The sequence below is a fragment of the Oncorhynchus gorbuscha genome, unplaced genomic scaffold (genome assembly GCF_021184085.1).
Source record: "Oncorhynchus gorbuscha isolate QuinsamMale2020 ecotype Even-year unplaced genomic scaffold, OgorEven_v1.0 Un_scaffold_2264, whole genome shotgun sequence".
In the NCBI taxonomy this organism is placed as follows: domain Eukaryota; kingdom Metazoa; phylum Chordata; class Actinopteri; order Salmoniformes; family Salmonidae; genus Oncorhynchus; species Oncorhynchus gorbuscha.
In genome coordinates, this window is record NW_025746820.1 from 10,001 (window position 1) to 33,920 (window position 23,920).

The window sequence follows — 23,920 nt, forward strand, 5'->3', positions numbered from 1 at the left end:
TGTGTGTGTGTGTGTGTGTGTGTGTGTGTGTGTGTGTGTGTGTGTGTGTGTGTGTGTGTGTGTGTGTGTGTGTGTGTGTGTATCCACATATCGACAAAGGTCCTGCTTATAGCGCCCAGCGAGAGGACGATCTGGTTTCTAACCAGTGTTGCTGCTTCAGGGTTTTAGACTGGGTATGAGCTAATGTTACATACAGGATGCCAGGTGTGCAGACAATGCATGTGACTGTAGGATGTCTCTATTCTCTATGAGGTGTATCTCAACTCAATTTATGTTGGTGTCTCCTCTCACATTCAGAAGCCTGGAGGGCTGATGTTTCCTGACAGGGCTGCTCTGTATGTTGTGGCCATCGAGGACAGGCAGTACAAGGACTTCAAGATACACTGTGAGAACATCCTTCCGTGTCCGTTTCTTAGCTACTGTGTGTATACGGTATGTATGCTGGAGGTATCCTGTCCTCTCCCTCTTCCCTCTCTCCTCTAGCCTCTGGGTTGGACTAGACTACAGAGAGCTGTGCAGAGGAGGGATGGAGGGAAGAGAAGGAGAGCCTGTCTGCTCTGTTCTTTACCCTGAACTGAAGTAGACCTATAATACAAGGCTGCCAGATGTAGTAGACGAGTATTTAAGGCCCCTGTCTCTCACTAGAGGAACACCAGATAGACATACTAAGGGAGCCAACGTTTTGGCAATTGTAAAGCTGTGCTATCTTTCCACTGTTTCTGAGGTTGTTATCGATCCTAGGCAGCAAGTAGAGAATAACAGTTTTAATCTCAATCTAAAACTTGAGACACTCTTCCAATCCAACACAGTGCCAATAAAGTCTGTGTGATGGCCACCACTGAGATAGTCTATGTGAGAGAATCTGTATGAGAAAGTCTGTGTGATGAGAACCACAGAGAGAGAGAGAGAGAGAGAGAGAGAGAGAGAGAGAGAGAGAGAGAGAGAGAGAGAGAGAGAGAGAGAGAGAGAGAGAGAGAGAGACGGAGAGAGAGAGAGACGGAGAGACGGAGAGAGAGAGAGAGTCTGTGTGATGACCACCACCAAGACAGTCTGTGTAATGGCGACCACTGAGAGAGTCTGTGTGATGACCACCACTGAGAGAGAGCGAGAGAGAGTCTGTGTGATGACCAACACTTAGAGAGAGTCTGTGTGATGGCCACCACTGAGAGAGAGCAAGAGAGAGAGAATATGTGTGATGACCAATACTTAGAGTGAGTCTGACCACCACTTATAATATAATAATAATATATGCCATTTAGATGACCACCACTTAGAAAAAGAGAGGCTGTGTGATAACCCCACTGAGAGAGAGAGAGGGTCTGTGTGATGACCACCACTGAGAGAGAGAGAGAGAGAGAGAGAGAGAGAGAGAGAGAGAGAGAGAGAGAGAGAGAGAGAGAGAGAGAGAGAGAGAGAGAGAGAGAGAGAGAGAGAGGAGAGGAGAGTCTGTGTGATGACCACCACTCAGATAGAGAGAGAGAGTCTGTGTGATGACCACCACTGAGAGAGAGAGAGAGAGTCTGTGTGATGACCCCACTTAGAGAGAGAGAGTCTGTGTGATGACCACCACTGAGAGAGAGAGAGTCTGTGTGATGACCAGAGAGAGAGAGAGAGAGAGAGAGAGAGAGAGAGAGAGAGAGAGAGAGAGAGAGAGAGAGAGAGAGAGAGAGAGAGAGAGAGAGAGAGAGAGAGTCTGTGTGATGACCACCACTTAGAGAGAGAGAGAGCTGTGTGATGACCACCACTTAGAGAGAGAGCTGTGTGATGACCAGAGAGAGATAGAGAGAGAGAGAGAGGCTGTGTGATGACCACCACTTAGAGAGAGAGGTGTGTGATGACCACCACTTAGAGAGAGAGGCTGTGTGATGACCAACACTTAGAGAGAGAGGCTGTGTGATGACCACCACTTAGAGAGAGAGTGTGTGTGATGACCACCACTTAGAGAGAGAGAGAGGCTGTGTGTTGACCAACACTTAGAGAGAGGCTGTGTGATGACCACCACTTAGAGAGAGAGTCTGTGTGATGACCACCACTTAGAGAGAGGCTGTGTGATGACCAACACTTAGAGAGAGAGGCTTCAGACACAGAGTGTACCAGATTTGCTCATATCTGTGTGTGTGTGTGTGTGTGTGTGTGTGTGTGTGTGTGTGTGTGTGTGTGTGTGTGTGTGTGTGTGTGTGTGTGTGTGTGTGTGTGTGTGTGTGTGTGTGTGTGTGTGTGTGTGTGTGTGTGTGTGTGTGTGTGTGTGTGTGTGTCTGTATTCAGGGTGGGAGAACGTGTACGGTTTTGACATGACCTGCATCCGTAACGTGGCCATGAGAGAGCCCCTGGTGGACGTGGTGGACCCCAAACAGGTGGTGACCAACTCCTGCCTAGTCAAGGTCAGTGTGTGTGTGTGTATATGTGTGTGTGTGTGATTTACTGCATGAATACAGACAGACTTAAAAATTACTTTCCAAAATTGAAGTGTCACAGAGAGACGACCAGCGAAGAATTATGATGAGCCCTAAATGGGTTCCGTGTCCCTGTCTGTGATTTACATGTCAATGAATGTGTCTAGACTGTGTGTTTCTAGACTGTACAGACTTCACAGTGGGACCCATGCCAGCCACCATATCTGAGCTATAAATAGGACTGGCACTCCCGGGTCTGTGTGACACATTGGGATTTAACACTGCTGTCTGTCCTGTCCAATGACGGCCTGTCTGTCCTGTCCAATGACGGCCTGTCTGTCCTGTCCAATGACGGCCTGTCTGTCCTGTCTGTCAATGACGGCCTGTCTGTCCTGTCCAATGACGGCCTGTCTGTCCTGTCCTCCCTGTCTGTCCTGTCCGATGACGGCCTGTCTGTCCTGTCCGATGATGTCTGTCCTGTCTGTCCCTGTCCGATGTCTGTCCTGTCCGACGGTCCTGTCTGTCCTGTCCGATGACGGCCTGTCTGTCCTGTCCGATGACGGCCTGTCTGTCCTGTCGATGGCCTGTCTGTCCTGTCCGACGGCCTGTCTGTCCTGTCCGATGACGGCCTGTCTGTCCTGTCCGATGACGGCCTGTCTGTCCTGTCCGATGACGGCCTGTCTGTCTGTCTGTGTCTGTCCTGTCCGATGACGGCCTGTCTGTCCTGTCCGATGACGGCCTGTCTGTCCTGTCCGATGACGGCCTGTCTGTCCTGTCCGATGACGGCCTGTCTGTCCTGTCCGATGTCCTGTCCAATGACGGCCTGTCTGTCCTGTCCGATGACGGCCTGTCTGTCCTGTCCAATGACGGCCTGTCTGTCCTGTCCAATGACGGCCTGTCTGTCCTGTCCAATGACGGTCTGTCTGTCCTGTCCAATGACGGCCTGTCTGTCCTGTCCAATGACGGCCTGTCTGTCCTGTCCTGTGTCTGTCCTGTCCAATGACGGCCTGTCTGTCCTGTCCGAATGACGGCCTGTCTGTCCTGTCCGATGTCTGTCCTGTCCGATGGCGGCCTGTCTGTCCTGTCCAATGACCTGTCTGTCCTGTCCGATGTGTCTGTCCTGTCCATGACGGCCTGTCTGTCCTGTCCAATGACGGCCTGTCTGTCCTGTCCGATGACGGCCTGTCTGTCCTGTCCTGTCCATGACCTGGCCTGTCTGTCCTGTCCGATGACGGCCTGTCTGTCCTGTCCAATATGACGGCCTGTCTGTCCTGTCCGATGACGGCCTGTCTGTCCTGTCCTGTCCGATGACGGCCTGTCTGTCCTGTCCAATGACGGCCTGTCTGTCCTGTCCAATGTGTCTGTCCTGTCCGATGACGGCCTGTCTGTCCTGTCCTGTCCAATGACGGCCTGTCTGTCCTGTCCTATGACGGCCTGTCTGTCCTGTCCGATGTCACATCATTCATCCAAAAGAGAAGCACGATATGAGATGCTGTGTGAATTATCTTCAGGAGGAAAGTATTTGATGCTGAGAGGTGCCATGCCTTGTAGGGCGTATGAATGAAAGGATGGATGGATGAATTGAACAGATGAAGGAATTCATTAATAAAACAGATGATTGACTCACTGACTGACTGGATTGATTAAATTAATGAATAAATGAATATATTGGGTGGAATTGAATGAAATAAAGAGTAGAACACAAACATGGAAGGAGAGGTTAGTCAGGTAGTGGGGGGGTGCAAAAAGCACTGGATCAGAAAGCATGTCATGAAACTTCTCAACAATCTAATATCATCCCATAGATAATGAGGTTGAAGGGCAGAATGGAGCCAACCACGTGTGTTTGAGAGATGTCATTTGTGTATGTCTGACAGTGCTTTTATGTATGAGGGAGTGATAGATGTAAGGAGAGAGATTGAGAGGGATATGTTGAAATAGAGGAGAAAGGAGAAGTGTATGTGTGTGTGTGTGAGAGAGAGATATCTTTCTTCCGATTCATGTCATCCTGTACCGTATTTCCCTTGTAACCTATGACCCAGGAAGTGGACATCTACACGGTGAAGCCTGAGGACCTGTCTTTCACCACGGCCTTCTGCCTGCAGATCCAGAGGAACGACTATGTCCACGCCATGGTCACCTACTTCAACATCGAGTTCACCAAGTGTCATAAGAAGACTGGCTTCTCTACCGGTTAGACCTCACCACACACACATGGGTTGTGGTCATTTGGCACCAAGAGTCAGAAAACAGACTTAAACAGGGAAGAACTACCTGAACTAGTCCAATAAGAAAGACCTACTTTTATTTTCCATTGCAAAAATGTTTTGTTACTAATGAACATACCCACGATGTGACCACATTCAAGTACACTAAACGCTAGGTCCTTTGAAATGAGGTGTATGACAATATAAGTTACATATCTTCCACACAAGCCACTTGTGTTGTTAAAAGCTCTGGAACCTGAAGCCAATAGAGATATTTTACAGGGAGAGAACCACCGTGTTCAGTTTCTGTGTCCTGTCCAGGTTATGCAACAATGAAAAGTTGTCATTTCAAACATACATCAATCATTTTGTGTAAATCAGTCAATTGTAGCACTTGTACAAATAAGCCAGGATGAAAAACTGTTCTCATACCTGTAGTTGTGGAGATTCTTGTCTTTGGCAATGATCCTTTGGTTTTGTTTGGAAGATTGTGGAAGCACAGCACATTTTTTGCATGTTAATTCATCAAGGTTTTGACAAGGGGAGGGTGATATTATTGTGAGGTGTAGGTTTGAGGCTGATGATCAAAAGGTACTGCTAGACATAAAAGCATGAAGTAATAACATACTTTGCTGTTTCCTATAATGACAAGTTGACTTGGGTTCTCAGCTCTTGACCCCCTCTAGTGGTGTGAAGTGGAACAGCACAGGTTAAAAATACATACCAATGGTACTTTTTCTGTCTCCCTCTCCGTCTGATTATTTCACTCTCCAACATCTCTGTGAAGATCTCAATTGCATACTCATCGCGTCCTCTCTCCTCTCAAAACCCTTTGGAGGATAAGTCAGAGGGGAGGGACCTCTGGCTTTCTTATCCAATGGGTGATGAGAAGGAGACAAGGAGAGGGACGCAATATGTATGCAATTGAGATCTCCCCTATGTCTCTCAATACCGTATTCATTTTCTCCTAATCCTCTCTCCATCTCTGCCTCCTCCTCCTCTCTCTTGTCCCCCTCCTCCTATGCCTCCCCCTCTCTTCCATCTCCCCCTCCTCCTCTCTTGTTCCCCTACTCCTATTCCTCCCTCTCTCTTTCATCTCCTCCTCCTCCTCTATTGTTCCCCTCCTCCTCTCTTCTTCCCTCCTGCTATTCCTCCCCCTCTCTTCCATCTCCCTCTCCTCTCTTCTTCCCCTCCTGCTATTCCTCCCCCTCTCTTCCATCTCCCCCTCCTCTCTTGTTCCCCTCCTGCTATTCCTCCCCCTCTTCCATCTTCCCCTCTTCCTCTCTTCTTCCCCTCCTGCTATTCCTCCCCCTTTCTTCCATCTCCCCCTCCTCTGTTGTTCCCCTCCTCCTAATTCTCCCCCTCTCTCCCATGTCTAGCTCCTGACGCCGCCAGTACCCACTGGAAGCAGACAGTGTTTTACCTGGAGGACTACCTGACTGTGAGGAAGGGAGAGGAGATCCTGGGCAGCATCGCAGTCAAGCCCAATGATAAGAATGTGGTGAGAATAGAGCTACACTGTATTAGAACTGCAGCTGACTCCAGGCCAGCATAGAATAAATGCTGTTTTAAAAAATACATTCTAGATGGGGTTTTCCTATAGATGTCAAGATGTCAAGTCTTTAACATGATCTATGAATATGTCTTTCTAAGAGTGAAGCCCTACATGAGTATTAGCTCAGATGCTGCAGAACCTCCATCCTATTGCTGTACCACCCACTGACTTTAACTGTTAAAACTCTACAAATGCATCCTCCCTTCTTCCCTTATTTGAAGTATTCACGGATTGGAGAGGGTTGGATTGGTGAAAGTAGTACAGTGGGAAACTGGCAGTCACTTATCCAACCTTATATACAGCTGTAGTTTACATACACTTAGGTTGGAGTCATTAAATCTCGTTGTTCAACCACTCCACAAATGTCTTGTTAACAAAATATAGTTTTGGCAAGTCGGTTAGGACATCTACCTTGTGTATGACACAAGTAATTTTTCCAACAATTGTTTACAGACAGATTATTTCACTCATAATTCACTGTATCACAATTCCAGTGGGTCAGAAGTTTACATACACTAAGTTGACTGTGCCTTTAAACAGCTTGGAAAATTCCAGAAAATTATGTCATGCTTCTGATAGGCTGATTGACATCATTTGAGTCAATTGGAGGTGTGCCTGTGGATGTATTTCAAGGTCTTCCTTCAAACTCGGTGACTCTTTGCATGACATCATGGGAAAATCAAAAGAAATCAGCCAATAATTTTTTTGACCTCCGCAAGTCTGGTTCATCCTTGGGAGCAATTTCCAAACGTCTGAAGGTACCACGTTCATCTGTACAAACAATAGTATGCAAGTATAAACACCATGGGACCACGCAGGAAGGAGACGCGTTCTGTCTCCTAGAGATGATCATACTTTGGTGTGAAAAGTGCAAATCAATCACAGAACAACAGCAAAGGACCATGTGAAGATGCTGGAGGGAACAGGTACATAAGTATCTATTTCCACAGTAAAACGAGTCCTATATCGACATAACCTGAAAGGCCACTCAGCAAGGAAGAAGCCACTGCTCCAAAACCGCCATAAAAAAGCCAGACTACGGTTTGCAACTGCACATGGGGACAAAGATCGTACTTTTTGGAGAAATGTCCTCCTGTCTGATGAAACAAAAATAGAACTATTTGGCCATAATGACCATCGTTATTGTTTGGAGGAAAAAGGGGAAGCTTGCAAGCCGAAGAACACCATCCCAACCGTGAAGCACAGGGGTGGCAGCACCATGTTGTGGGGCTGCTTTGCTGCACGAGGGACTGGTGCACTTCACAAAATAGATGGCAACATGAGGAAGGAAAATGATGCGGATATATTGAAGCAACATCTCAAGACATCAGTCAGGAAGTTAAAGCTTGGTCGCAAATGCGTCTTCCAAATGGACAATGACCCCAAGCATACTTTCAAAGTTGTGGCAAAATGGCTTAAGGACAACAAAGTCAAGGTATTGGAGTGGCCATCACAAAGCCCTGACCTCAATCCTATAGAATATTTGTGGGCAGAACTGAAAAATTGTGTGCGAGCAAGGAGGGCTACAAACCTGACTCAGTTACACCAGCTCTGTCAGGAGGAATGGGCCAAGATTCACCCAACTTATTGTGGGAAGCTTATGTGACCCAAGTTAAACAATTTAAAGGCAATGCTTCCAAATACTAATTGAGTGTATGTAAACTTCTGACCCACTAGGAATGTGATGAAAGAAATGAAAGCTCAAATAAATAATTCTCTCTACTATTATTCTGACATTTCACATTCTTAAAATAAAATGGTGATCCTAACTTACCAAAGACAGGGAATTTTTACTAGGATTAAATGTCAGGAATTGTGAAAAACTGAGTTTAAATGTATTTGGCTGAGGTGTATGGAAACTTCCAACTTCAACTGTAGGTCAGTGACTACTTTAAATGGAGGGAGGGAAGAAGGATGTCTTTTCAAAGCATTCAAAAGGGCTAAATATCCCTACTGTTGTGTCCATCTCAAATACCCTTTTCCCACTACTAAGCCAAGCCGTACTGTGCTGGCCTGGTTACACATCCGTAGTTACTGAAATTGTAGGAGGACAATGTGAAAAGAAAATACCAGAGGCAGCACCTCTGGTTGGGGTCGACACGATACTGTCAAATGGTTATAGCTGGACTGAAGAGTCTTCTCTTGTATTCCAGCGGGACCTGGAGTTCACCTTGGAGTTGGACTTTAAAGGACAGCTGTGTGATGCGGCCATTTCCCACGACTACAAGATGCGCTAGCTGACCAGCAAAGGGCAATATCCCCCTCCTTGAGAGGGAGGGCACAGGCTCTCCATCAGGCCCTCTTATTGGTCCGAGGGGGACACGATACGCATCTGATTGGATGACAGCGCTCCAGCACCTAAGTGATGTCATAAAGACAAGCCATTTCGAAGCAATAGCGCCGTCACCTGCCACATTTTTAAAGCTGCCCTGAGAATGTAATATCCCTGATGAACTTGATTTGTTATTTCTTTAAGGTTGAGTTTCAGTGTTATCAGTACTAGAGCTAAAGGAGTTCTAGGGATTTTAGATGCCAGTCCAGAGGCACTTTAAGGACAAACTCTGAGCATGTCTTTTATCAAGGAAAACAGACAGACTACACCTCTGTTTTACAGCTGTCTCTCAAAGTTCAACGAATGCAGAACCTAAGAGTTTAACAGGAAAGTCAGTCAGTGTTTCTTCAAGGTAGTTATATTTTGTTGGTATTCAGTACTGGTAAGTTATTTGCATGTTTAGCTTTTTGTTCTTGGTTCATTTCAGGTATCATGATTTGATCATTTGAGATATTCACAATTGCTAATGGAACGTGTTTAATGATAGAAACCTGTGAGAAATGTCTTGTCTTCCATCTCCAGCTGGAGGTTATTTTGCCATTGTGATTTTGGGGTGTGGTGTAGGAGTGATGAACAAATAAACAACAATTACTTAGAATTGTTGAGAAAGAATCAAATAATTAGATTTCACATCAGTATTTTAATCAAATTTATGACAATCATTATTTTGTAACAGACTACAAACTTAATCAAGCTCTTATTTACATATCCATTCTGTGGTTTTGATTAACAACAATCACAACTAAAGAAAAAGTCATTCTATACATTGAAATGATTGATCCACTTTTAAATTGACCAAATATACCATTAGTTCTACAGTAGAACACATGTCTATTGCTCATTACAGTCAGGAGGTCCAAACAGCAGACAAATGGTTGTAATGTAGACTAGAGTTCAATCCACTAGGATCCAGCTCAACTGGGCTCTTTGCCTTTAACCAAACAGGTACTGAAAGAAGAAACGTCCTAATTTGAGACATTGATTAACAAATGTCCACAAAGTTAGGATTTGGCTCCGAGAGCACAGAGAAAGAGTTAGATTGAAGAGTTCCTTCACTTGTTATCAGGAGTCTCTAGCCATTCCAAATGCTCTCTCTCTCCATTTTGTCAGAGTGTCTTCACTTGCAGCAGGCTTTCTTCTTGACTGGCAGGACCTCCAGTAAGACAAATGTGTCTCTCACCCGATCCTCCTGCTCTTTCAGCACTCTGGACACACAGACAGATGCATTGACATGTCACACACTGTCCCCAAATTGACTCTGGAGAAAGAAGGATGTATTTGGAGATTTGAGTTCATCTGAAAGGATTAGCATCCATACAAAATTCCTATTCTAATTGATCAGAGGGGGAGGTGGGAACATTAACATAGCTTATACCGGTCTTATACCTGTCCAATTCATTCAGATCTGGATACCTAGGGGCTGTCCCTCTCCCTCCCTTACCTGGCCAGGTGGATCATGGCCTCTGTCACGTTGTAGCCGGTGTATGCACTGACCTCATAGAATATCACACGGGTGTCCTACAGGGGAGAAGAGACTCAGGTCACTGGTTGTCACTTAGCTAATGTTGTAGGATGTTCATTTGAGCCAAGTTGGAAAATAATCCTGCAGCAACAGGAAATGTTAATTATAATTAATGGACATTTTATTTTTGGGTGCCAGCTACTGGTCCCCCAACACCACCACCATTAGCATGTGGTCTCCCATCCAGGGACTGACCAGGACCGACCCTGCTTAGCTACAGTCCACGATGGTATGCTGCTGGCAAGACAAACATTTTTATGTGGAAATTCAACTTTAGAAGATTTTATACCTTGAATATGCTACAAGTTTACATTTCCTGCTGTGCAAGACAATTCCTGCAACAGGATGGTCAAATTAAGATATGGCATCCATAGAGGACCTACAGATGGCAATAGTGACAGCTATGAGAGGTCTCGTCCATATTTATAGACAGTGAACAGATTTCCCCACTCTGTGTTGGTCGTTCAGTTCTTGAGATAAGTGCTATAGAATGATACATACGAGTCCCTAAACAGAGAACTCACGTGGGCCAGAGTCTCTGCGTCTTTAAGTGGTACCTCCCTCTCAGACGTCGCGTCCATCTTGTTGCCCAGGAGCAGGATGGGAATGCCCACTCCCGCAGCCTCCTGGGAAAACAGAGGTCAATCAAAGGTCGGGCGTCTGCTTAAAACGTTCATATAAAAATAAACTGGAGAACAGACAATTATTTGTCATGTCCTGTCTGGCCAAAGGCCAAATGTGAGCTGACCTGGACGTTGATGAGCCAGGGTCGCACGGCCTTGAAGCTGTCCAGCAACGTGATGTCGTACATGACCACCACGCCGTCTGCCTTACGGAAGAACTGCTTGGTGATGCTGCGGTACCTGTAGCCAACAGAGAGAACAGTCACAACTGGACAAAATGGAACCCTGTTTATTTTGCCAAAGTGCCAAATGCCAACCTGAGAACGTTGCTTTGTTGTCATTTAAGTCACATTCTTAGACTATCATCCAGGCAAAAATAACACATCACATTCTTAGCTACTGTTATCTATTGGTGAGGTTTAGGCAATACTATTTTCACTGGTCCGTGGCCACTCACCTCTCCTGCCCAGCCGTGTCCCACAGCTGCATGGCTACCTGGGTGTTGTCCAACATTAGAGTCTTCACACTGTAGTCAATCCCTGTCAGGAATAGCACTCAGACTGGTTATTAGGTTAAGAGGAATACACAGCAATAATATACCGTAACGTTACATCCTTTCATTAATGAACACTAGAGGGGGTAGTTGAGCTATTCATCAAGCTTCATGCTTTAGGTAATTGTCTTTCACAGTCAAAGCGGTGAAATCAAACAAGCTGTCCTAGAATGGAGAACCAAGGGGATTCAGAGGAGAATTAAATGGATTCGATGTGACATAATCTGCAGTGGTACAATGTGTACCGGGGGTTCATAGACTGGGAGTGTGACTTTACGAGCCCTTTCATGTGATGGGCTCGTAAATCTTCTGATAGTAACACACACACACACACACACACACACAGCCATTGCATTAACACAAAAAAGGTCCGTGACACCCGTGGTACACAGTAATGTGTTGTCGGCCCTCACCCACAGTAGCGGGGCTGGAGGGGTGGAAGCGGCCGTCACAGAAGGTGCGCAGCAGGGAAGTCTTGCCCACACTGGAGTTGCCCACCAGGACCACCTTAAACAGGCGGTCTGGGGCGGGCACGGCCCTCTCCTTCACCCTCTGGAGGGACAGGCAGAGAAAGAGGTCAACAGAATGATATTTTCAATTGATTACATATTGAAGAGCTTTGGAAATGATGTTGATCGCTTAGATGAAGGGTTTTAGTTTTGATGCTTAACACAATGACAATAGATTTGATCTTATTTCTTTAATTAACTAAGTCAGTTAAGAACAAATTCTTATTGTCAATGATGGCCTAGGAACAGTGGGTTAACTGCCTGTTCAGGGGCAGAACGACAGATTTGTACCTTGTCAGCTCGGGGATTTGAACTTGCAACCTTCCGGTTACTAGTCCAACGCTCTAACCACTAGGCTACCCTGCCGCCCCTGTCCTACGACAGCAGGGTCTTCAACCCCTTGCAGGGTTGGGGTCAACTTCATTCTAACTCAGTAATTCCAAAGTGAATTAAAATACAATACATGAATAGAGATTTGCTCACATTTTGGGTCTCCTTGCCGACGGGCTGTCCTCGAGGTGACGAGGGGATATTTCTGATTCTGCTGAAACTACCTCGGTGTTTGAAGGGGGACACTGTCGTGACCGGGACAGGTAAAGGAACAGGGGCAACTAAGATACTACTCTCCAGATATTCCTTCCCTTGAGCCTCTTCCTCCTCCTCGTCTTCCTCACTGAGCTGGTGCAGCAGGGGCTGGGGCCCTCCATGAAGCAGGTGGGGGAGGTGGTCCTCCTCGATGGAGATAACCCGACGGAGGGGCCACCCATCTGGGGGACCGTCCAGCCCATCGCCCCCAACCTCCGGCTTACTCTGGTACTCTGTATGCCTGTCCCTTTGGTTCTGGGTGGGGGCGAGGGTCTTCTCTGACTCGAACTTGGAGAGCCTCTCCTTCACCCCCTGCGCCTCCACCTCAACCACTTGGGTTGGAGACGAGGTGTTGGAGTCGTGGTAGCCGTTGGCCAGGCCGTAGTTGGTTTTCGGCGAACGTGGTGGACAAGCGGTGTCAACATGGTCCTCGCTAGATGAGGAGGGGAGGAGACAAGAGAGATTTGAAGGTGTTCTACTGGCAGCGCATCAAGGAACTCATAGGAACCCCCCATTGTGGGTGAGGAGTGAGGCTCTTTGGAGACAAGAGGTAGAAACAGAGGATATCGGATGAAAACAATTTGTTTCCGAGTCCCATGTTGCCGAGGCACTTTCACGTTAGTCTCTCGTTACCAAGCATTATTATTAAATGGTAACTCAAAATGGTTCTGGGTGCTGCCATTACTGTCAAGAGCAGCGCAGAAGTCACTACATGTAAAATATATTGTTAGTATATTATATTGCAAATACACTCCTTACGCTGTAAAGTACCTTACATTAAATTGACTCATTTGGTGCCTTGGCCTCAAAAACACATTTGATTGCACATCCTGTTTCTCCTCTTTAATCCAATGTTGATTTAAATCCCGTTACTGACGGACATAAAATCAGTTTCCTTTCACACACGACAAGACTGGTTAATTATGTTCAGGGCACTTCTAAAGGAAATGACCTCACCTTTTAACCGGCTGCTGGCTGGTGTCCGCGAACAGATGGACCAAGCCGGCTCTCTGCTTCTGTTTGAGGGACTTCCTGGGGTTCTGTAGAGCAAAGAGAACACAACAGAATGGAATATCATAGAAACATTTTTGTTGTTGTCAATGTCCATATAATGTGGAAATAAATGTGCCTTTGGCTTGAATATGTCTTATCATTCAATATCGCCACAAAGGTAACAGTGAAAATATCATGAGTCGAGAACTCACCACAGCACAGTATATGTCTCGCTCATCTTTTAAATGTTTGTTCATCTCTCTGGATAGATATTGCAAGGAGGACAAAAACCGATAAGTTGTCAAATGAAATGTATAACATGCATGCTGTGTGTGTGTGTGTGTGTGTGTGTGTGTGTGTGTGTGTGTGTGTGTGTGTGTGTGTGTGTGTGTGTGTGTGTGTGTGTGTGTGTGTGTGTGTGTGTGTGTGTGTGTGTGTGTGTGTAACTTACCTGAGAAGGTCTAGTTGTTTCATCAGACTCTGTTTCTCTCTCTCTAGTCCCTCAGTGACTCGGTACATTTCCCTGAGCAGAGAGAGAGTCACCAAAGCTCACTGAACCACACCTGAACAGTAATCTAGTGAATGTTAGCTGTACTAGGAGTGACATGCCATAGCCACTGATGGAACGTTTGTGTGATGTCTAGGTGAGTGAGTGTGTTTGGTCATTACATCTAGTGGTAATATTAACCCACATCTCTCTCCTGGTGCAGGCGGGAAGCCTGGTCCTGCAGCATGGTCAGTTGTTCCTGGGCCAAGGACAGTTCCTGACAGGTGCTCTCCAGCTCTCTGCGCAGTTCCTCGTTGGTCATCTTCAGCTTGACATTCTCCACCCGGCTCTCCTGCTGCTCACTGCTCAGGTCGCGACACTGGAGATCCAACTGGGGGGGTCAAAGGGTAATATTGTTAGGGAGACATGTATTCTATTATAATCACAGCTTCTTTGTCTTTTACTTTGCTTTATCTGCACCGAAAACACAAAGACTGAAATCAAGAAGGGGGATTAGCCCCGCAGGAGACCAGAGGTGGCCAACCTTCCCCCTGGAGAGTTACAGGAGCCCTGGATGGTATCATTTCTGGAATGTTCCAAAAACTTCTTAAAGTACAAGGTTGACAACAAATAACACATACAAAAGTAACATGATCTATTCACCTAGCTAACTAGCTGTCCAAAAGGCATCAACTCACCATGTAGCTTATTCTTGTTTGTCGATAGACGACCAGAGTGAGGACAGACATTATCAGGAATAAACATGGGGAGTGAAAACTGAATTAAATAGCCCCCTCCCTACCCGGTATCTTATTCTGCTGCTATACAACTTTGTATGCATTGTTTGTTGACAACCTTGTTATTTACTACATTTTTGGAACAGATTCCTGTTGGAACGTTCCACAAATTATAGGAGGCACCTCAGTCACTCACCCTCCTCTGTTTCTGGAAGAGCTGCTCCAGCTCTCTCTCCTTACTGGACAGCTGGTGCTCCAGGTCGTGACTACGAGACTGGAGGCGCTCCGAGTCCTGGAGGAGAGAGGGGACAGCACATTAGGATAGGAGAAATTAAACAGAAATACAGTACAACACAACCTTGTTGAGTCCATTGGGTGACTTGTTGAAGGGTATATAGAAGGTAGGGATCCAGCAGGTGTCTAGAGTTTGGTGTTAAGAGACACAGTCCAGGTCTGGGAGAGGGTCTCAAGTCATTTAAACTAACTAATCAACTATATGTACCTGGAGGAGCAGCCGGTCCTTCTCGCTTTTCATTTGTTGCTCCATTTCTTCATACAGACCGCGGATCTCACTGTCGTGTGTGGCTGCTTTCCTGCATGTATGGGGGAGAATGGATTTAATACAACTAAATAACTACTTAACCAGATGCTGTTTACAAGTGGTAGGTTTGAGAGTGATTATAGCTCATTCTGTTTATGTCATAGCCTCACAGGTGTGACTAATTGCCAATGTTAATTCATCAAGCCTTCTGATTGGACAACTGACTAATTAACAGAACAGTTGGCATGTATGTAAACCCTGTTTCTCTTTTAGGCAGCTTCCCATGGGAGGTGATGCAGTCCAGAGGTATGGTGGCTCCTGGGAGTAATGGAGGGAAGAATAATGCCTCCCGCCTGTGAATGTGTTAGTGGGCCAGAGATGAGCCATGCTGAAAAGGTGAACTTGTGAAACCATTCCTTAATTTATGAAATGTTTGAACATGTATTTTTGTTGTTTGTTTCTACTTCACTCTGCCTGCTCAACCCAGAGCCAAACAACTGGACACATTACATTAGTCTACTGCAGTGATTTTCCATCTGTAAGCTACACAGACTGGTACATGCACGTACCAGCACACTGTCTGTGTAGATACAGATGGAAAAGCACGGCTCTTGGAATTTTGCGTTCCTTTAACATTCCGCCACCTTATTAAGCAACCAATTAGTGAGAGGACTGAAGTTGTCTTAAGTGGTACCACACAGTACCATGAGAACAATGCATTAGTATTACCAAACACACCGGGGACCACAGCCATACAAATACCTAGACAATGACTAGCTGGCTATCAAAGGTAGTATAGTGTACATTGTTTCAGGGGAGAAAAATACATTCTCATCTGTCTACATGGCAGCCAATTCCTCAGGCTTGCAATCAATGGTCCTTTTTGAAAATATGATCTCTGAGCTTAGCGGTCTATTGAAAGAGATAATTGGGGCATTATGGTAAACCCACATAGAGCTCTGTGTCTACAGGCAGAAACAAAGGCTAGCTTTTTCAAACAAATTTGCATCCTGTAGCACAAACTCAAAAGTTCTGGGACACAAGTCCATGGAGAATACGAGAACCTCCTCCCAGCTGCCCACTGTATTGAGGCTAGGAAACACTGTCACCACTGATAAATCTAAGAGAATTGATCATTTCAATAAGCATTTTAACACAGCTGGCCATGCTTTCCACCTGGCTACCCCTATCCCAGTCAACTGCCCTACACCCCCCACAGCAACTCGCCCGAGTCTCCCCCATTTCTCCTCCCCCCAAATCCAGATAGCTGATGTTCTGAAAGAGCTGCAAAATCTGGACACCTACAAATCAGCCGGGCTAGAGAATCTGGCCCTGTGCAACTTGGTCCTGGACTTCCTGACAGGCCGCCCCCAGGTGGTGAGGGTAGGTAACATCTCCACCCCGCTGATCCTCAACACTGGGGCCCCACAAGGGTGCGTTCTTAGCCCTTTCCTGTACTCCCTGTTCACCCACGACTGCGTGGCTATGCACACCTCCAACTCAATCATCAAGTTTGCAGACGACACTACAGTGGTAGACTTGATTACCAACAATGACGAGACGGCCTACAGGGAGGAGATGAGGGCCCTCAGAGTGTGGTGTCAGGAAAATAACCTCACACTCAACGTCAACAAAACAAAGGAGATTATCGTGGACTTCAGGAAACAGCAGAGGGAGCAGCCCCGTATCCACATCGATGGGACAGTAGTGGAGAGGGTGGAAAGTTAAGGTCCTCGGCGTACACATCACGGACAAACTGAAATGGTCCACCCACACAGACAGCATGGTGAAGAAGGCGCAGCAGCGCCTCTTCAACCTCAGGAGGCTGAAGAAATTTGGCTTTACACCAAAAACAAACTTTTGCAGATGCACAATCAAGAGCATCCTGTTGGGCTGTACCACTGCCTGGTACGGCAACTGCTCCGCCCACAACCGTAAGGCTCTCCAGAGTGTAGTGAGGTCTGCACAACGCATCGCTGGGGGCGAACTACCTGCCCTCCAGGACACCTACACCACCCGATGTCACAGGAAGGCCAAAAGATCATCAAGGACCTCAACCACCCAAGCCACTACCTGTTCACCCCGCTATCATCCAGAAGGCGAGGTCAGTACAGGTGCCTCAAAGCAGGGACCGAGATACTGAAAAACAGCTTCTATCTCAAGGCCATCACACCATCACTAACATTGAGTGGCTGCTGCCAACATACTGACTCATCTCTAGCCACTTTAATAATAGAAAAATGTATGTAATAAATGTATCACTAGCCACTTTAATCAATGCCACTTTATTTAATGTTTACATACTCTACATTACTCATCTCATATGTATATACTGTACTCTATACCATCTACTGCATCTTGCATATGCTGTTCGGCCATCACTCATATATTTTTATGTACATCTTTTTAATTCCTGTGCACTTGTGTGTATAAGGTAGTTGTTGTGAAATTGTTAGGTTAGATTACTCGTTGGTTATTACTGCATTGTCGGAACTAGAAGCACAAGGATTTCGCTACACTCGCATTAACATCTGCTAACCATGTGTATGTGACAAATAAAATGTGATTTGATTTGACCCTCTCTTTCTAAAATGATCTGCCGAAATTGTTGCAACCCCTATTACTAGCCTGTTCAACCGGCCCAACTGCTCTTAAATGCAAGTAAAACTAAATGCATGCTCTTCAACCGATCGCTGCCCACACCTGCCCGCCCGTCCAGCATCACTACTCTGGACGGTTATGACCTAGAATATGTGGACAACTACAAATACCTAGGTGTCTGGTTAGACTGTAAACTCTCCTTCCAGACCCACATTAAGCATCTCCAATCCAGAATTAAATCTAGGATCAGCTTCCTAATTTGCAAGAAAGCATCCTTTGCTCATGCTGCCAAACACCCTCATAAAACTGACTATCCTACCGATCCTTGACTTTGGCGATGTCATTTACAAAATGGCCTCCAACACTTTACTCAACAAATTGAATGCAGTCTATCACAGTGCCATCTGTTTTGTCACCAAAGCCCCATATACTACCCACTACTGCGACCTGTATGCTCTCATTGGCTGGCCCTTGCTTCATACTCATCACCAAACCCACTGGCTCCAGGTCATCTACAAGTCTTTACTAGGTCTTTACTAGGTAAAGCCCTGCCTTATCTCAGTTCACTGGTCACCATAGCAGCACCCACCCGCAGCACGCGCTCCAGCAGGTATATCTCACTGGTCACCCCCAAAGCCAATTCCTTCTTTAGCCGCCTTTCCTTCCAGTTCTCTGCTGCCAATGACTGGAACAAACTGCAAAAATCACTGAAGCTGGACACTCATCTCCCTCACTAACTTCAAGCACCAGCTGTCAGAGCAGCTCACAGATCACTGCACCTGTACATAGCCCATCTGTAAACAGCCCATCCAACTACCTCAATCCATACGGTATTCATTTGCTCCTTTGCACCCCAGTATCTCTACTTGCACATTCATCTTCTTCACATCTATCACTCCAGTGTTTAATTGCTACATCGTAATTACCTCACCACTATGGCCTATTTTATTGACTTACCTCCCTTTTCTTACCTCAGTTGCACACACTGTATATAAACATTTTTTCTATTGTGTTATTGACTCTGTTTGTTTATTCCATGTGTAAATCTGTGTTGTAGTTTGTGTCGAACTGCTTTGCTTTATCTTGGCCAGGTCACAGTTGTAAATGAAAACTTGTTCTCAACTAGTCTACCTGGTTAAATAAAGGTGAAATATATTTATTTAAATATGAAAAAAACAGGTTCAATGAGTAATATGGAATTTATGTCTGGAGTAGTTGACTTGATAGAACCTCGCTGCATTCATTCACTGAAGGCCTGTATCAACCTTTTGAAGTTGTTAACTGCTTGCATGTAAAAGGACTACTTTCAATGGGATAGAATCCTGAATCAAACGTTATTCGTTCTACAATCTGGTACACAAACAGACCTCTACAGCAAAATAGACCATAGATCTAACACATGGGTTGGAACTGAACAAGCTATTGTCAGTTCTACGAATCAATGACTGCTGTTTGAACTGAATAATTACACTCTGATGAGCTGCAACCGAGAAGCCGAAGACATACTGGACGTGCATTTACAAATAGTATTGTGCTTTACATGGCTGTGGTTGCAATCCACTACACAGTCACAGTGAAGATATCACACATAATGATCACATAATCATGTCTAAATGCCAAAGGGACAGTTTCTCAGACACAGATCAAGTTTTGTCCTGGAATAAAAAGCACTTTCAAAAGAGATTCTCCCTTGGCAATGCTTTGTAGTCTGGGACTAGGCTTAATCTGTGTCCGGTAAACTGGCCCAGGGAGTAGCAGTGACAACAAAGAGAGGAGGTACTTGTGGTCTCCAACCTCTGGAGGGCGCTCTCCATCTCCCTCCTCTCCTCTTTGGCCTCTTTGATCTGGAAGGTGACTCTGGCCAGGAATTCCTCAAAGTTCGACAGGAGGTGAGGCTCGTCCCTCCTCAGCTGGGCCCACAAGCTGCGCACCTCGCCTGGACTGGAGGAGGGGGAGAGAGAAACAGACAGACAGAGGGTAAGAGTTCTGATAAAACTACAGGGACCGGTCACATTCAACTTACTGGTTGACCTCCACTATATCAGAAACCATTGGAATCACTGTAAAGACACAGGGTTCCAAAAGCATAGAGGGGTGGTGCCCAAACAGTTCTTTACACCATGAACCAGCTAATGCCATGACGGGCAAGTTGAAAGTTCAACCCCACACTTTCAGTGCCAAACAGTTCTGTACACCATGAACCAGCTAAAACCATGACGGGCAAGTTGAAAGTTCAACCCCACACTTTCAGTGCCAAACAGTTCTGTACACCATGAACCAGCTAATGCCATGACGGGCAAGTTGAAAGTTCAACCCCACACTTTCAGTGCCAAACAGTTCTTTACACCATGAACCAGCTAAAGCCATGACGGGCAAGTTGAAAGTTCAACCCCACACTTTCAGTGCCAAACAGTTCTGTACACCATGAACCAGCTAAAGCCATGACGGGCAAGTTGAAAGTTCAACCCCACACTTTCAGTGCCAAACAGTTCTGTACACCATGAACCAGCTAAAGTCATGACGGGCAAGTTGAAAGTTCAACCCCACACTTTCAGTGCCAAACAGTTCTTTACACCATGAACCAGCTAAAGCCATGACGGGCAAGTTGAAAGTTCAACCCCACACTTTCCAAGATGAGGCAACAACCCCAAACAAAGATATTTGGGGAACACACACAAGGTGCAATATTGTAATGCTGCATATGTAATATTGTATAGTAATAAAGTAGGTAATAATGTGAGGTGTGGTTAACTCCACCCACTCCTGGAACACGTTGCTGGCCCCTAGGCTCTCCAGCAGCATACAGAAGTGATTCTCCTCCTCATCCTCCCACCCTCCAGTCAACCTCTCATCCCATTTGCTCTGGTATAGGGCTTCTGAGGGCTTCCTAGAAGTGGGGAGGGTGGGTGCTGCGTCCTCGGGTACAGAGATCCTCCGGCCGTGCAGAAACTGACCTGGGGACAGAGCAGGAAGCATAAGCATCACCAGCAAAATGTCGTAACATCAGTTTGAATTACAAATCAGGGGTGTTTCAATTTTGAAAGTGCCCTGCACTCACAATTATCAAGTTTCTGATGGTTGTGAAAAGAGAACTCAAGTTTAAGTTTGTAAGGTCATTTTATACAGAGTACAACCTATCCTTACCTGGGTGAGCATCTACTCCCTGCCAGCTAGGAGATAAATGAATCTATACCTTATCTTTGTCACGTTTGAATGTGGTCCCTCACTCCATTGATCTCAAAACACAAGTTATTGAACCAATAGTAAACCATGAGACATACAGCAGATTGTCCCTTGGGGATGAATAAAGTCATATTGAATTGAAATTGAAATTGAATGTAGGGCGATAAAGAGAAAAATAGGGAACTCACTGAATCCTGATGAGAACACTTCGAGAGTGAGGTAGCCGTTCTGGTCAGTGTTCAGGGAGTCAAATACATTCTCCAGTTCTTCAGCAGTGAGGGGTAGTTCTCTGTGAAGCCTCTGTGGAACACAGACACGCACGCACGCACACACACACCCACACACACACACACACATGCACAAACACAAGAAATAGATTGTTTCTTCTGCTAAGAGATGTAACACAACACAAGCCCAACAGTCATCTCCTGCTTCACTCCAAAGAGAAAGATATTCAAGTCAGTAGCATTGGATGTGCGTCTACTACAGCTGTAATATCTGTCACCCTGGACCTTGTCCTGCCTCTCTGAGTAGAAATGTGTCAAGGAAAGCACGCGAAAGAAAGCCAGGATTAACTGAGTTTACACCATTATTGTGGATTTCATATTGTCAGTGCCAGTGGTGTGGTCAACGCTAGACCTGCTTGCAAAAAGGGACGGGAGAATATTGGCACGGAAGGTATAGGCCATATGATTGTATTCATTAATAGGCAATTACATGTTACATTATCCTTAGATAATGCACACGTCAACATCACCATTTTCCAGGTGATTCTTCTGTTAGCCTTTTTAAGCATTTTCTATGAACAATAAATGTACAAAACACTATCCCCTCAAAGCCCGGACAACAACAAAAGCCGTCTCTTGTTCATTTCAAAACAGCGCTTGAGTGAAATACAAAAATTGTGTGTGTAAGTGTGTGCATGCACCTGTTTCTGATGGAAATCCATCCAGTGTTCCTGGACACAGAGATCAAAGGTGCCGTGCTATTGAGTGGCTGCTTCAGTGAGCAGGTGGAGAGGTTCTCGATATGAAAACCTCTGAATGGTCAATGAGATAGAGAACCATAGCACAAAGCACCTCCTGCATGTCACACTGTCCTCTGGTTATCTCATGGTTGTGAGAGACAGCATCATTTGTGTTTGTGTGTGTGTGTGTGTGTGTGTGTGTGTGTGTGTGTGTGTGTGTGTGTGTGTGTGTGTGTGTGTGTGTGTGTGTGTGTGTGTGTGTGTGTGTGTGTGTGTGTGTGTGTGTGTGTGTGTGTGTGTGTGTGTGTGTGTACCTTAACCCTTGAAATGAACTTGTTTGTTTGTCTCGTTTTGATTTACATTTGTCAACTAATGTGAATTCAACGTGAATTCAACAAAAAATGTCACTATGTCATTGAATTAAGGTTAAAGGTTAGGTGAAAAAAATATGAAATTCCCTTTGTTGACTTTTTTCAAATCCAATTATTTTCCCACATTGATTCAACGTCATCAAATTAAATTTTTTGGGTTGAAATGACGTGGAAACGACGTTGATTCAATCAGTTTTTGCCCAGTGGGTTTTAACATAATTCCCATCATTGTCCCTCTGTCAAAACGATGATCTAAGCATGGCTGCATCAATGGGGTAGACATCTATGTCCATAACATCTAAGTTTCTAACAAGTGTAAAACTGAGGCAAAACAAGCCCCCCCATCGCCCCCTCCTCGTACCCTCATATCGGTGCGTGTGATGAAGTGTAAAACTGAGGCAAAACAAGCCCCCCCATCGCCCCCTCCTCGTACCCTCATATCGGTGCGTGTGATGAAGTGTAAAACTGAGGCAAAACAAGCCCCCCATCGCCCCCTCCTCGTAATGAAGTGTAAAACTGAGGCATAACAAGCCCCCCATCGCCCCCTCCTCGTACCCTCATATCGGTGCGTGTGATGAAGTGTAAAACTGAGGCAAAACAAGCCCCCCCCCATCGCCCCCTCCTCGTACCCTCATATCGGTGCGTGTGATGAAGTGTAAAACTGAGGCATAACAAGCCCCCCATCGCCCCCTCCTCGTACCCTCATATCGGTGCGTGTGATGAAGTGTAAAACTGAGGCAAAACAAGCCCCCCCATCCCCCCTCCTCGCCCCATATCGGTCCTCGGTCTTATCCAGCATGGCCCCCTCCTCATTCCCAGTCAGAACCCCTGCGTGTGATGAACTGTTCCTCTGAGGCAAAACAAGCCCCCCTCTGCCCCCTCCTCAGACCCTCCATGTGCGTGTGATGAAGTGTAAAACTGAGGCAAAACAAGCCCCCCATCGCCCCCTCCTCGTACCCTCATATCGGTGCGTGTGATGAAGATGAAAACTGAGGCAAAACAAGCCCCCGACCCCCTCCTCGTGATATCTCAGTGGTGTGATAGGAAGCCTTTGCCCTCCACAAATCGCAGGTCTGGAAGAATTCCTTGGTCTTATCCAGCATGGCGATGCTTCCCAGTCAGAACCCCTCCTGTCTGAACTCTTCCTCATGGGGACAGCTCCTCCTCTGCCCTTTTCATATCTCAGACTCCTCCATGTCACTAGATATACTTCTGCAGAGTATTCTGGTGGCTCTGAACAAGGTAGAATCAGACATAGCTGTCTCACTCTCGGCCTGGCCGGTTGGGGTCATGGTGAGGAAATGAGACCAGGCACCACAAGTCAGCAGTGATGAGGCCACAGAGACTGTCTAGGAGTTTTCATATCTCAGTAAATGGTCTGTCTAGGAGTTTTCATATCTCAGTAAATGGTCTGTCTAGGAGTTTTCATATCTCAGTAAATGGTCTGTCTAGGAGTTTTCATATCTCAGTAAATGGTCTGTCTAGGAGTTTTCATATCTCAGTAAATGGTCTGTCTAGGAGTTTTCAATCTCAGTAAATGGTCTGTCTAGGAGTTTTCATATCTCAGTAAATGGTCTGTCTAGGAGTTTTCATATCTCAGTAAATGGTCTGTCTAGGAGTTTTCATATCTCAGTAAATGGTCTGTCTAGGAGTTTTCATATCTCAGTAAATGGTCTGTCTAGGAGTTTTCATATCTCAGTAAATGGTCTGTCTAGGAGTTTTCATATCTCAGTAAATGGTCTGTCTTGTTCCCAGGTTCCT

At 45.8% G+C, this 23,920-nt stretch overlaps 2 protein-coding genes across 2 annotated transcripts in view; one reads left to right on the forward strand and one right to left on the reverse strand.

Moving 5' to 3' along the window:
• The window catches only part of LOC124025520 (protein arginine N-methyltransferase 8-B-like), a gene marked incomplete at its 5' end in the record, with an annotated part of 14,992 nt that extends 6,011 nt beyond the window's left edge, over positions 1 to 8,981 (forward strand). Inside the window, 5 exons of the mRNA XM_046338907.1 lie at positions 298 to 385; positions 2,266 to 2,381; positions 4,436 to 4,586; positions 5,980 to 6,101; positions 8,309 to 8,981. Of these exons, the coding sequence (XP_046194863.1) occupies positions 298 to 385; positions 2,266 to 2,381; positions 4,436 to 4,586; positions 5,980 to 6,101; positions 8,309 to 8,392 (561 nt within the window). The remainder of the gene's footprint in view (positions 1 to 297; positions 386 to 2,265; positions 2,382 to 4,435; positions 4,587 to 5,979; positions 6,102 to 8,308) is intronic.
• Positions 8,982 to 9,277: 296 nt separating this feature from the next.
• Positions 9,278 to 22,539, reverse strand: LOC124025521 (EF-hand calcium-binding domain-containing protein 4B-like). The gene is made up of 17 exons (XM_046338908.1): positions 22,521 to 22,539; positions 21,010 to 21,121; positions 20,400 to 20,592; positions 19,433 to 19,579; positions 14,999 to 15,089; positions 14,693 to 14,788; positions 13,961 to 14,150; positions 13,724 to 13,820; positions 13,485 to 13,533; positions 13,237 to 13,319; positions 12,178 to 12,712; positions 11,599 to 11,737; positions 11,090 to 11,171; positions 10,758 to 10,872; positions 10,534 to 10,635; positions 9,929 to 10,005; positions 9,278 to 9,692 (listed from the first exon to the last, which is right to left on the reverse strand). Exons 1-17 carry the CDS (start codon positions 22,524 to 22,526, stop codon positions 9,605 to 9,607), a joined length of 2,202 nt encoding a protein of 733 aa, XP_046194864.1. The 5' UTR covers positions 22,527 to 22,539; the 3' UTR covers positions 9,278 to 9,604.
• Positions 22,540 to 23,920: the final 1,381 nt, after the last annotated feature.